This window comes from Sardina pilchardus, chromosome 12, assembly GCF_963854185.1.
Source record: "Sardina pilchardus chromosome 12, fSarPil1.1, whole genome shotgun sequence".
NCBI classification, from domain to species: Eukaryota; Metazoa; Chordata; class Actinopteri; order Clupeiformes; family Clupeidae; genus Sardina; species Sardina pilchardus.
The window spans coordinates 31794493-31809318 of record NC_085005.1 but is presented as its reverse complement, the minus strand read 5'-3'; the positions used below and the strand labels follow the sequence as shown (position 1 = coordinate 31809318).

At 39.5% G+C, this 14826-nt stretch overlaps 1 protein-coding gene across 1 annotated transcript; it reads right to left on the bottom strand.

Moving 5' to 3' along the window:
- Positions 1-6783: 6783 nt before the first annotated feature.
- Positions 6784-9062, bottom strand: LOC134097950 (Fc receptor-like A). The gene is made up of 4 exons (XM_062550905.1): positions 8949-9062; positions 7976-8221; positions 7736-7837; positions 6784-7421 (listed from the first exon to the last, which is right to left on the bottom strand). The coding sequence occupies exons 1-4, from the start codon at positions 9025-9027 to the stop codon at positions 7369-7371; spliced, it is 480 nt and encodes a 159-aa protein (XP_062406889.1). The 5' UTR covers positions 9028-9062; the 3' UTR covers positions 6784-7368.
- Positions 9063-14826: the final 5764 nt, after the last annotated feature.

Sequence of the window (14826 nt, the reverse complement as noted above, 5' to 3'; positions counted from 1 at the left end):
TCCTTATGGGCTCTTCAGACCCAGCTGTTACCAGAGTCTCCATCACCTGAGTCACCTCCATCCACTTGTTCTCCTTATGGGCTCTTCAGACCCAGCTGTTACCAGAGTCTCCATCACCTGAGTCACCTCCATCCACTTGTTCTCCTTATGGGCTCTTCAGACCCAGCTGTTACCAGAGTCTCCATCACCTGAGTCACCTCCATCCACTTGTTCTCCTTATGGGCTCTTCAGACCCAGCTGTTACCAGAGTCTCCATCACCTGAGTCACCTCCATCCACTGCACATTAGGGGCTACTGGGTGCCAGCTGGGATTTAGGGATTTACAGTAGAACCGCTTTAAGGTCTCAAAATCTGAAAACTTCGCTGGGTGTCTAAGTCCCATCATGTCTCTTCTAGTATTGTACAACTGAATGCAACGCTTCTTATGTCTGTGTTTATGACATTTATTTACATTTATGAATGTAAATGAACAGAGTGGGGCTTCTGTCTAACCCCTATAAGACATGCCCCTTTAGCGTAGGTAGCTTTGGTTCTGTTTACATACAAAAAATATGTTATGATGTATGTACATTATACTTAGCTACTTTTATATGTACCTATGTCTTCATATAATGGACGTGTTCTCTGTTTTTGCTTAAATAAATTTCACTTGGCATCTATTGTTATTGTTTGTACTTGGACTTCAATATTATTTGTTGTTTCACAGTAGCCTGTAGAGTATAAGACAACACATTGAGGCAGCCGTGGCCAACTGGTTAGGGCTTCAGACTTGGAACCGGAGGGTTGCCGGTTTGATCCCCGGCCAGTCCACGGCTGAAGTGCCCTTGAGCAAGACACCTAACCCCTCACTGCTCCCCGAGCGCCGCTGGTTGGGCAGGCAGCTCACTGCTCCGGGTTAATGTGTGATTCACCTCACTGTGTGTTCACTGTATGCTGTGTGTGTTCACTAATTCGTTTAAGTTGGGTAAAATGCAGAGAAACTAATTTCCCTCACGGGATCAAAAAAGTATATATTCTATTATTTTTCTATTCTACATGCAAGTGGTGACTATAAATTGAATGTTACCAGAATTACTTTTTAAAAGTGGAAATTAAAATGCCTATGGCGGAGACTATATGACATCTTGAACTGGTTTGGATGTCCTTTGCAAAACTGGAAGGGAGTGCAAGGAAAAAGCTAGTGAATTTATTTGTTGATTTTGTTCATTTATTGATAACTGGATGATATTTGAAATACTTGTAAGTGTTGACCTGAAAATACAAGCATTTCTAAAACATATGCATCGCTTTCTGCCGGGACTTTTACTGGCTTTTCCAAATTCACAGAGGTAACGTTGGCGTAGAAGGAATGACAACAGCAGAAAGTAGGCAAGTGTTATTACAAAATATAGCTGCAAGCAGCAATGAGGGGGCCAAGCAGTCAGTTCAGAAGTGCACTTATTTTCTCATTAACATACAAGATAGACGACCATGTCTATCTCTGGTCTACACTCAGTGTCAACTCAACAGGAACTGGAAGTGTGATGTCTTTTTTTCAGACTGTCTCAACCCCACGGACGCATCGCCAGCACACTCATAACAGGTTACTCTTTCATACAGCACATACAGTAAATATATATATAAATAAATTTGGACGCACTGATATATTTGTTCCTTTCCACATACATACAATGAAGCACAGTAAACTTTCTATATAACACAGCACATATACATACTGTATATTTGGACGTACTGATATATTTGCTCCTTTCCACTACATACAGTGAGGTACAGTAAACTTTCTATATAACATGCAGCATGTGTTACAGGCACAACACTACAGTTGCATGCCTGATGCAGCCACCCTGATATACTCGTGAGTGATGCAGCCTCCCTGATATACTGAAGCAGATATATGCAGCCTCCCTGATAGACTGAAGCAGAGATCTGCTCTCAATCGTTTCCTATGTACGAACAGAGCTGATTTTTTTTTTTTTTTAAATGTATATATATGTTTTTTTTTTTTTTATTAAATGCCTCTTTCCTGGTAGGGGCTATTTGTATGACACACACACTCACACACACACACACACACACACACACACGGCTTGCAGAATGCACAGAATGCATGACACACAGTGCACATTATAGATGAAATCAATACAAATACAGTATGTGTTCACTGTCTTGTTATTGTGTAGCACTATTAACTTGCACATTTTCACACATAACTTATTTTCAGGCCAACTTTACTTCTCACATCAAGAATGCAGAATGACGTTAGCACATTTCTAAGAACACCCTGCTGGTTTGGTTGTGGCTGCATATGGATCATCAAGTTATATATACAAATACAGTATAACCCCAAAACACCCCATACAGTATGTGTGGATGATCTGACAAACCACAGCAGCAGGGACTGCAGCCTCAGTGCCACTTCCTTAATCTGCTGAGGTCTTGCACAGATGTGCACAAGTCAAGTGCAATCTGCTGAGGTCTTGCACAGATGTACACAAGTCAAGTGCAATCTGCTGAGGTCTTGCACAGATGTACACAAGTCAAGTGCAATCTGCTGAGGCCGTGCACAGATGTACACAAGTCAAGTGCAGCGGCCTCTGCTGTTCATTGGAATAAATGTGTCAGTAGAACCACCATCTTGACGTGGGGATCCACTCCTTTTTGACTCTTTAAGGTTCTGCGCAACCACTTGGTCGACCACACTTTGCGTTGCATCTAATTTCACATAGCTAGCGTAGCGGTAATATAGTGATTGTCAAAGTTTTTTTTTTCTCTGTCATCTACTTCCTGAATTTTTCGTCAATGATTCCCGGGACACCGTAACACCGGCGCACATGAAACTTGGTGGGTATATAGTCCCAGTAGACTTCTACGGAAAAAAATAACCCCGCACTAGCCCCCCCCCCCCGCAACTTTGATAGCACTTAGCTAGCCCAATGCATTCATTAGGATCCAAACAGTCAGACGTGTACAAGGTGAACAGGACTGGAGAGAGCACAGGTGCTCCACAGGGAACAGTGCTCTCTCCAGTCCTGTTCACCTTGTACACGTCCGACTTCTGCTACAACACGGAGTCATGCCATATGCAGAAGTTTTCAGACGATACTGCAATTGTGGGATGTATCAGGGATGGGCAGGAGGAGGAATACAGGAGCCTGGTGGAGGACTTTGTGCAATTGTGCAGACTAAACCACCTACAACTCAACACGGCCAAGACCAAGGAGATGGTGGTAGATTTCAGGAGGTCTAAGCCTGCTCTACTGCCAGTCACCATTGAGGAGGTCAATGTGGAGGTGGTGAACACATACAAGTACCTGGGCGTACATCTGGACGATAAACTGGACCGGTCAGTCAACACTTAAGCAATATACAAGAAAGGGCAGAGCAGGCTGTACTTCCTGAGGAGGCTGCGGTCCTTCAATGTCTGCAGCAAGCTCCTCTGGATGTTTTACCAGTCTGTTGTTGCCAGCGTCCTCTTCTATGCTGTGGCATGCTGGGGAGGAAGCACTAGGAAGAGGGATGCTGGGCGACTAGACAGGCTGGTAAGGAAGGCTGGCTCTGTTGTGGGAGCTGATCTGGAGTGCATCACTTCAGTATCAGACAAAAGGACCCTGAACAAGCTACACAGCATCCTGGACAATGACTGTCATCCACTCTACAGCACTATCATACAGCAGAAGAGCTTGATCAGCTGGAGACTACGCTCCATGACATGCACAACAGACAGACTGAGGAAGTCATTTGTACCCAGGGCCATACAACTGTACAATGCTTCACTGAAGGGAAAAGGAGAGTTGGACTTCTATGCATAGTATATCTGCACCTCCACCCTCTTATACACTTACATGGCATGGCTTACATGTCTACCCTCATGTCTAACTCTTATATTATTACTATGTTAAGTTTATTTTAATTGTCCATATATTTATACTAGTACTGTTATTATTACTATGCTTACATTTTGTACTGTACATATTTATTGCTGGTCACTAGAATTTAATCTTGCTCTGTTGCACTGTTGGACTTATTTGCACTACCAACTTGACACACACCTCAGACTGGATCACAGTACCAATCCTCAGTACATTCATGCATACCTTATCTATAGTATTTTACTGCTCCTTTAGTCATGTTGATTTGTTGATTTGCTCTTTATTTTTCCTGTTTACATTGTTTACATTGTACTGTATGTTGTGTGTGGTGTCTTAAGCTGCTGGGACCTTGAATTTCCCCTTGGGGATCAATAAAGTATCTATCTATCTATCTATCTATCTATCTATCTATCTATCTATCTAAACAGAGAGTTAGAAGCGACCAAACACCTCCATGTTTTCCCTATTAAAATACAGTTACATGAGTAGTCACACGACCAAGTATGGTGAGACCAAATAAAACGTGGTGCATTTCTAAGCACGACCAAGTATGGTGAGACAAAATAAAACGTGGTAAGCAGGTAAGAGGGATTACTATATTGTGTGGCGCCGTAATATCCTCACTCTTGCACTTTCAGTTTCACTTTGGAGTGAGGATATTACTGCGCAGAGTCTTAAGTGCTCCCAATATTATTCCGCCACACAATATAGTTATCCCACACACACACACACACACTCTCACACACACACACACACACACACACACACTTATGCACAAAGGCAAACTCACACATGCACACACTCATATCTATACACATGAGCTACAAGAGTAGGAGATATGTGCATATTTTGCACAAATAGGAGATACAGGAAAGTTGACAAGCGTCATGTTTTTGTGGAGTGTAATTACCGAACTGAGCGGCGGTCATATTGTGTACTGCTATGCGGTGCATCTAGTTTCAAAAGACTGTTGCTGTTTAAGCTAAATGACACCCCTTCTTTCCCAGTATGAGCATGATTGATGATGGCGCTGAGGGAGATCCATTGTTCTCTCAAATGCATTATTTAACTAACGAATGAAACACAATCTGAGGTCAAAGCTGTTTGGATCAGCCATTACTCCAACAATTACACACACACACACACACACACACACACACACACACACACCCCAGAATGATTTAATATGTGATACATTTAATGTTGAGAAATAGGCCAGTCAATCTAGCGTTTGACATATAACTAATTGCAATAGTAATCATTCCAAGATTTTTTGTGATCCCATAGGTATATCTAATTAACATATTAAAAATCTACCCATTTATGTTTAGTGGAACATACTTTTTTTCAAGATCAAAGGTAGCAATTTCCAATGCATTTTGCCATTGGGATTTACTACAGGTGAAATGGGTAAAATTTTAAACTATAGATATCAAATTGAAACTTTCACAGTTGTTTACTCATATTAAGGCAAAGATTTTTTGTATTGCCCGTTTTCTGAAATGTGATGTTTAGATATACAAATCAGGCCAGTTTTACTTAAATATGCAATAATTTGCATATATTTCTAGAAAACTAAATCTGAACAATAGGTACAGTCAGCTTCAGAATGATTGCTGCATTTTGCTTATATATTGGATACCAAAAGCCTATACAAAGGGAATATTAGATATCACTTCATATCACCTCAGAAATGAGGAAATCAAGTCAAGTCAAAATCAATGCGTTTCAATGGAAGTACATTATAGAACAAATTATTGTTAATGATATGGTATGATGGAAGCATCTCAATGCAAGCCAACTAGATACTTCCATCATACCATATCATTGACAATCATTTGTTCTATGTACTTCTATTGAAACACATTGATTTTGACTTGACTTGATTTCCTCATTTTTGAGGTGATATGAAGTGATATCTAATATTCCCTTTGCATAGGCTTTTGGTTTCCAATATGTAAGCAAAATGCAGCAATTATTTTGAAGCTGACTGACTGAAATATAATGCAAATTACCGCATATTTAAGTAAAACTGGTCTCATTTGCATATCTAAACATCACATTTCAGAAAACTTGCCATACAAAACATCTTTGCCTTAATTTGAGTAAACAACTGTGAAAGTTTCAATTTGATATCTATAGTTTCAAATTTGACCAATTTCACCTGTAGTAAATCCCAATGGCAAAATGCATTGGAAATTGCTACCTTTGACCATTTTATGTTCCATTGAATATAAATGGGTAGATTTTTAATATGTGATGCAGGAGGGTTTAAGGATCAATAAAAAGTATGAACCATTACTATTGCAATTAGTTTCATTTTTGGCCCTTTTTTGAGCTAGATTGACTGGCCTAAAAATCATTAGATTGGACAATACTGTGTGAAATTACTAGGCTATGTGATCTACATACATGTTTTCCTTCTGTTACATTATACACCAGTCAGGTCAGACAGGTCAGTTGATATTGAATTTCCCACATGGATGTATGGAACAAATGTGCCGCAGTACATGCTTACAATGCAACACATTACAAAATGCAATACAATTCCATTCCCAAAGTTTAGGGGTCTGACTTTATTGGGTACAATAAAATGCTTTCTCATTCTCGATCTGCAAAGTCGGAAGTCTGTCCGAAACAGAATTTTCTGAAGGGGGGTTGTTTTCTTTTCATACCTTTTTGAGCGGGCTGTACACCCTAGCTCGAGCCTATCGCATCCTGCCGCGAGCTAATGGTTCTCTATTTCATGTTCATTGGTCTGGTGACTTCTTTCTGACCCCTGTGCCATCAGTATGCCTATTCTATTATACTTATTCAAAGCACATTTCATTTAAACAGAACAAACTTTATAAAATACTTTTTTTCCAAAGTGCATGAAATCCATTTATTTACATTAATAAGTCATGTTATTTAATTGTGTATGTCGGGTAATAATAAAAGTGCAATAACAATAATCCAATTACAGTTCCACTGAAATTACAATATTTAAGAAAATGCATTAAAATGGTGGATATAGCGTTTTGGAAATGAGCTCTTCATATATTAAACAAGTAAATTTAAATCTAACAAAAACATTTTAAGTTTCAAGCAAACATTCTAAGCTGTTCCCGACAGGCTGACATTTTATTGCAGCATTCACACATTTGTATTTGTTTTATAGCAAGCTGGATTTAAACAGTTATATGAACTTATGATATAGATGTATCAGACTTTCCTCGATTCAATTTCCTGGCCCCATCCTACAGTTCTGGAAAAAATTGAGAAACCAATGCACATTTTAATGATGTCATGCTGAGTGACATTCAAATGAGTTGACAGTCATATTCAAAAATAAGAGATCACTACAAATTTGAATATGACATCAAATCATTTGAATGTCACTCAGGAACTGTAGGATAACATCAAAAATGTCATTAGTCTCTTAATTTTCCTAAAGCTGTATATGTCCCTTTTACCATTGCTAATGCAAAACATGCCAGGTGGCATTTTGCACAGCACTCTACATTTCTGAAAGCTCATAATTTGTCTCTTCCTCCTCTACTTGGGATCGACCTGTAAAACAACAGATGAAGCCAGTCAGGAATTCAAGAAATGTTCTGCTGTAGTCAATATGTTGGATCTACGGTGGACTGTGGAACCATCTGACAGTGCCTGAGTAGTCCATGTTGATATCAAGGATTACACCATAGCATTGTTCCACTGCCTCCACACCTACGACTAATAGAGATGTTAAACTGCCCCATAACTTTTCTTTGTGTATCCCCGATCAGCAACACTGTTACAAGACCTCTTACATAAGACATGATATTGCACCTTCATCTAATAATTGTGTCAACCCATCACAGATCAATGAGTGAGTGTCTTACGGTTCGATCTGAAGCATTTGACGACCAGTATGCTCGTCCCCACCAGATACAAAGAAATCATCAGTAGAATACAGACCAGTCTGAGCACTGGGAAAGGAGATCCTGGATAGGCAAAGTAATCAATATGAATATGTATTTAATCACATACATACAGTATATATGTGTGTGTGTGTGTGTGTGTGTGTGTGTGTGTGTGTAAAATATTTGTGTAATATTTGTGTAAAGTATCAAGTGTCTTACCAATGACCATGATGCGGCTCTCTGGTGACTCTCCCAGCTCTGGGTGTCTGCACTTGTAGAGGCCCTCATGTGCCTTTGAGACTGCAGGGATGGTCATCTCTCCTGTAGTCTGGCTCTGAAGGAGTGATCCGTCTTTATAGAAATCAGCGCTGAAGGCTGAGAAACAGTTCTGGCACAAACAGCGCAGAGTCAAAGGATCTCCTTCAGTCACAGGGTGGACAGGGCTCTCCAGAATCACATCACCACCTGAATTAGAGTGAACACACAAAACTGTCCAGGCTCTACACACAAGACCACACTAAGCATGTCATGTCAAAATTCCAAAGGGCGAACAGGAGTCTCCAGAAGCATCACTGTCTGAATAAAGGCCTATTCAGACGGGATTAGTTTTATGGGGTGACATCAGGTAAAGTAATAATTACCAGGGAATTTAGTCCCGTCCGGACGCGCCATGTCAGTAAACCTAACGGAGCATGTCGGTGAAATTTACAGACACTTTTACCTTCCGTAAAACGTTCCGGAGAATTGACAGGTAGCGAATTCCTCCCCCCTAACGTGATTGCTTAACAAAATAAGGAGCGCTCGATTTTTGCAAGCACAATTACAGGCTTTAGAGGAAGCTAGAGAATTCAGGATTTTTCCTAAACAGCCTATTTAATATTCTACTTCCAGAATCCCATGACAGTTCAAGCTAATATGACTAAAGAAATGCTACCGACAGCAGCTTTAAACAGCAGTGTTCTCAGTAGTTATGTCCATGTATATGACCATTTACAGTCTGATCTGCAGTACGTTAAGATGACTTCTGCTACCCCAGAGCTAACTTGCAATAGACCTCTGAAGTTCGCCTACAAAAAGAACCAAAGCTGCCATCTTTGTCTATAAGGAGATCTGGGTGTTAATTGAACTATATGGCAAGTTGCATTGTAAGTTAGCTCTGTAGCAAAGATCAGAGTGTGTCGTCTTCACCAACCGAAGATCACAGTATTCACTCCAAGGCAGAGGACTAAACTGTGTGGCATGAAACCTCCGCGCAAAGCGAGACGATTCATAAGAGGGTAGTTTCCTGTATCTGTGAGGAGTCCAGAAGTAGCTTAGTCCTAACTCCAAAGTTGAATTGCATATCCCGTGTTGGGAAGAGTGTTTCATTGGGGCGTATTTAGGAGTCCGGTACTACGTGCCATTTCGTTCCATTGGCAAATCCCTTTGTGATTCATCTTGGTAACTACAATCTTTGGCTCTGGTGTGCTCAGGTGTACTCAGGTGTGAGTGATTGGCCTCTTGATTGGCAGGGGGGACAAGAAATCAATCTGATTATATGCTGGCTGTTGTCTCCACCTTTCACTATAATTATAGTGCATGAAAATGCACTATACTGTTCTTCCAAGTCTTCTTCCGCAACTTCTTATTATTACAGTGCATGAAGATGCACTGTACTGTTCTTCCTAGGCTTCTTATTCTTCTTCTAACGTACGCAATTCAGCTTGAACCGTTTAACGTAGAAACTTCATTCAACCTTTGTTGCGTAGGTCTTGCTTATGCCATGTGTGCTTTGTATTTTTCAACTTTGTAACTTTTATACTTTTTAAACTATGAATTAAAAAACAATTTCCCCATAGATTTAACATTGAGCTATTTCCCCATAGACTTAACATTGCTCATTATGACATCACGGCAGCAATTAGAATGTTACGCCAGGTGGCCAGTCCAGGTGGAGCAGCTCTCTCTCTCTCAGGCTTTAAACATACACTGGCTCTCTTGAGACTACATTGCTGTTCCCCTGTATCAACTGTATCAACTTAAGTCCTCCTAATTCCATCCAACTTTCTATCCATTCATCTTCTTCAAACCATTCACTCATCCACCCATTCTAAACAGTCTGCCTATCAACATCAATTAGACGATCTACATTCAACTTTTAAACAATCTACTCTGTCTCAGGCTTTAAGCATACACTCTGGCTCTCTTAAGACTAGTCAGTTAAATTGATTACACCTGTATCTGTATCCACTACTCTCAGTAGAGAGCTGTGTCTCTCCATTCTACAAGAATATAAGGCACATTCCATCCAACTTTCTATCCATTCATCTTCTTCAGACCATTCACTCATCCACCCATTAAACTGTCTATCAACATCCATTAAACTCTCTGTCTATCAACATTAATTAGACTATCTACATTCAACTTTTAAATTATTTACTCTGTCTCAGGCTTTAAGCATATACTCTGGCTCTCTTAAGACTAGCCAGTTAAATTGATTACACAACTACTCTCAGAGAGCTGTATCAGTGTCTCTCTTAACAAGAATATAAGGCACATTCCATCCAAACTGCTATCCATTCATCTTCTTCAGACCATTCACTCATCCACCCATTAAACTGTCAATCAATATCTATTAAACAATCTGCCTATCAACATCCATTAAACATTCTGTCTATCAACATTAACTAGAAATGCAATTCCAAGGAATTACCAGTGCATGAAAATGCAGAAATAGATAGATAATGTAGATATGGTTACTAAGGTGTAGCTAGGGTAAACATGGTGGTTGCATAGTTTACAGAGAGTTGATAGTGTGAAGGTAGACTGTTTAAAGATGAAACATTCCAGTTCTAACTTAACTAATGATTTCTATTCATGTTAAAATGTTGATTAGCTAACTTAGCTAATGATTTCTAGCAGTTACGTTAAAAATGCTAATTATGCTAGCAATGCTAACTTTACTAACAATGCTAACCAGGTTGATTAGCTAACTTAACCAATGATTTCTAGCAGCAATGCTAAAAATGCTAACTATGCTAACAATGCTAACCATGCTAACTAGCTAACTTGCTAGTGAGGACTTTTATTTTGAAACATTTGTTGCTAGGGTATCCATGGTGGCCACTATCAGGAAACAAGAAGTTACTGCAGTATAATCATGTTGGTTGCTATGGAAACGGTCATAAACGCTTAATTTTAATGGTTGCTATGTTGGTTGCTAGGTACATGGAGGTTTCATGTAGTTGACTGGAGGCATAGTGGATGATAACTGACAGTTGGAATGGTTGAACAGTTCAATAGTTGAGTAGTTTCAATGGTTAAATGATTTAATAGTGTATTATTGCAGTGAGGACTTTTATTTTGAAACAGTTGTGGACAGAGTAAACAGTTAACAGGATATGTAGTCTTCTGAGAGACTGTATGCTTAAAGCCAGAGAAACTGACAGTTGGTGCCCAGGTGGCCGGCCACCTGGCCTAAGATTCTAATTGCTGCCGTGATGTCATAATGAGCAATGTTAAGTCTATGGGGGAAATTGTAATAGTTTTTAACTAATAGTTTAAAAAGTATAAAAGTTACAAAGTTGAAAAATACAAAGCAGGCATGGCATAAGCAAGACCTACGCAACAACGTTTGAATGAAGTTTCTACGTTAAACGGTTGAAGCTGAATTGCGTGCGTTAGAAGAAGAACTAGAAATGCAATTCCAAGGAATTACCAGTGCATGAAAATGCAAAAAAAGGTAAATATGGTTACTAAGGTGTAGCTAGGGTAAACATGGTGGTTGCATCGTTTACAGAGAGTTGATAGTGTGAAGGTAGACAGTTTAAAGATGAAACATTCCAGTTCTAACTTAACTAATGATTTCTATTCATGTTAAAATGTTGATTAGCTAACTTAGCTAATGATTTCTAGCAGTTGTGTTAAAAATGCTAATTATGTTAGCAATGCTAACTTTACTAACAATGCTAACCAGGTTGATTAGCTAACTTAACCGATGATTTCCAACAGTAATGCTAAAAATGCTAACTATGCTAACAATGCTAGATTTGCTAACAATGCTAACCAGGTTGATTAGCTAACTTAGTTGAGGATTTTTTGCAGTTATGCTAAAAATGCTAGCTATGCTAACAAAGCTAACCATGCTTACTAGATAACTTGCTAGTGAGGACTTTTATTTTGAAACATTTGTTGCTAGGGTATCCATGGAGGCCACTATCAGGAAACAAGAAGTTTCTGCAGTATAATCATGTTGGTTGCTATGGAAACGGTCATAAGCGCTTAATTTTAATGGTTGCTATGTTGGTTGCTAGGTACATGGAGGTTTCATGTAGTTGACTGGAGGCATAGTTGATGATAACTGACAGTTGGAATGGTTGAACGGTTAAATAGTTGAGTAGTTTCAATGTTCAAATGATTTAATAGTGTATTATTGCAGTGAGGACTTTTATTTTGAAACAGTTGTGGACAGAGGAAACAGTTAACAGGATCTGTAGTCTTAATGAGATTGTATGCTTAAAGCCTGAGACAGAAGGTGCCTCTCATATAGCGTTTACGCGTCCTCTCTCGCTCCTCACTGATCTACATAAAGAATGATGGAGCGGCAACAATGGGATAGTCTAGCCCTTCTTCTATCTTTCTTCATGTAGATCATTGAGGATCGAGGAGCGAGGGAGGACATATAAACGCTGCTTGAGAGGGACCCACAGTAAATACTTTAAAAGTTGTATGTAGATAGTCTAATTATTGTTGATAGACAGAATGTTTAATGGATGTTGATAGGCAGATTGTTTAATAGATATAGACCGGTTACAGCCCCCTAACAACCGTCGTCAAGAACGAACTCAGAGGACAAGCGAACTCAGAGCCGCACGGACACGCACGGTCTGTGCGGCACGGACAGCACAACGCAAGCGTGCTGAACTTAGTTGATTAAACTCATCGACTGATCATACGGGTCTAGTGACCACTTTTGATCAGGTAGGCTAAAGTAAACACTATTCTAGGCTATAACTAATGGCTAATAGTGTTCTCATTTTAATCTAAACCAGTCCGATCTGCTCTACTGGGACGGGGAGCACTGTGCACACGTACCGGACCGGACCCCACCCCACTTCTAAAAAAAAAAAACACAGACTTGCATGCACGACCATCATAGCACCCACACTCATAAAGCGGTCAACCAAACAGCTGAGTGTGTAGGCCAGCAGAAACGACCAATTCAAAAATAATGTGACACGACATAAACAAGCAATCATGCCACAGCGGGCTATTGTAAAGTCCTCCTTATCTTACCTTAAACCTGAAGCGTCTGTGTTAGCACTTGTGGTGGATGCGCTAGCATCATTGCTATCAGCCTCAGTATTCTGCCCGAACATTAATCCAGAAATCGTAGGCTTATTTGCGATTTTTTGTATGATCTACCTTTCGTTTCGTTTGTGTTCTCTGTTTGTGTGTGGCAACCAGATTTGTATTTGGTATTGTATTATTTGATGAGGATTCATTAATAAACCACTGAGGCCAATTTCTCATGAGCAACACTTTTCTAAATGTCATCACGAACTCATGTGTACACTCTAATATACAAGCCTCAGGTCCGAATGAGGACGCCACCAACAGGCAAGGAGTGTTTATTACAACTAACTACAATTTAGGCCTACATCTCTTCTTACAGTAAGATAGAGTTCTATCCTATCACTTAGGTTAGGTCCTATGTTCACTGACTTTGCAAAACGTATCATTTCTTGTAGCCTACTAAATAAAACATTCTTACTTCCTTGTTTTAACCTTACAAATACATGTGACTTTGCAATATTTCTTTTTTTTCTCTATCACCTCAAATTCACAACTTAAACAATGCTTTACAATCACAGAAGTTACAGAAACTTTTTTTTTTCACAATAAACTCAAGTTCATAACACGCACTTACAGCAGAATCAGCACAAATTGGGACGTAGGTATAACATTTGTGGTGTACAGAAAGATAGCATAGAAAGACACCGACTGCAGCAAAGAGTCAACAAACGGGTCAGGAGTGAAAGTGCTTTGCTATTGGAGATGCACACTCGTGTGAATGTCTGTACGGGAGATGTTGCTGTTACAGGGGTTTCTTGTCAGACTGAAATGACAATGAAACATTGTGAACAGATACAAAACGAAGTGAATGGGTTGCATGAGGAACTGAGTAAATATAAACTGAACATAGCTGGATTTATTGGAAATTATGAGAAAACTCTTCACTTCACTAGCCTACCCAACTGGCAGTTACCGTTTTCCCTGTATGAATACCTCAAAGGGCACCTTGAAACAAGATTTCCGTCTTCATCAGCTTTGCATGCATTCCAAAAACGTATTCTCACTATCATGCTAATTAAACTTCATCTTTATGGAAAAGACTTGGCCTATAGATTTGAGAGGGATCAGTAAAGCAACTGTATCAAGAACTTTTAATCATGTTTTACATATCATGTGCTTGCCTCAAACCCTTGATCATGTGGGCAGAGAGAGATGATTTCATGAAAACAATGCCAATGGACTTTCGAAAACACTCTCCAAACTGTGTGGTGTGATCATTGACTGCTTTAAAATTTTCTTGGAACGAGCCACACATCCACTAGCCAGGGCCCAAACTCATCATACAAACATCAATCAGGTGCCCTTTGAGGTATTCAAATGTTATATGTCCCAATTTGTGCTGATTCTGCTGTAAGTGCATGTTATGAACTTGAGTTTATTGTGGGAAAAAAAAAGTTTCTGTAACTTCTGTGATTGTAAAGCATTGTTTAAGTTGTGAATTTGAGGTGATAGAGAGAAAAAAAGAAATATTGCAAAGTCACATGTATTTGTAAGGTTAAAACAAGGAAGTAAGAATGTTTTATTTAGTAGGCTACAAGAAATTATACGTTTTGCAAAGTCAGTGAACATAGGACCTAACCTAAGTGATAGGATAGAACTCTATCTTACTGTAAGAAGAGATGTAGGCCTTAATTGTAGTTAGTTGTAATAAACACTCCTTGCCTGTTGGTGGCGTCCTCATTCGGACCTGAGGGCACTAGACCTGTGTACACATGAGTTCGTGATGACATTTAGAA

What these genes read in the sequence shown, in the direction of transcription:
- LOC134097950 (XM_062550905.1), bottom strand. Translation starts at nt 9,027, where the DNA reads ATGAATCGTCTCGCTTTGCGCGGAGGTTTCATGCCACACAGTTTAGTC. An exon ending in AGTGAATACTGTGATCTTCG is followed by an intron (nt 8,222 to 8,948) that starts GTTGGTGAAGAC and finishes ACTCTAATTCAG; the next exon opens with GTGGTGATGTGATTCTGGAG. An exon ending in GAGCCGCATCATGGTCATTG is followed by an intron (nt 7,838 to 7,975) that starts GTAAGACACTTG and finishes TTGCCTATCCAG; the next exon opens with GATCTCCTTTCCCAGTGCTC.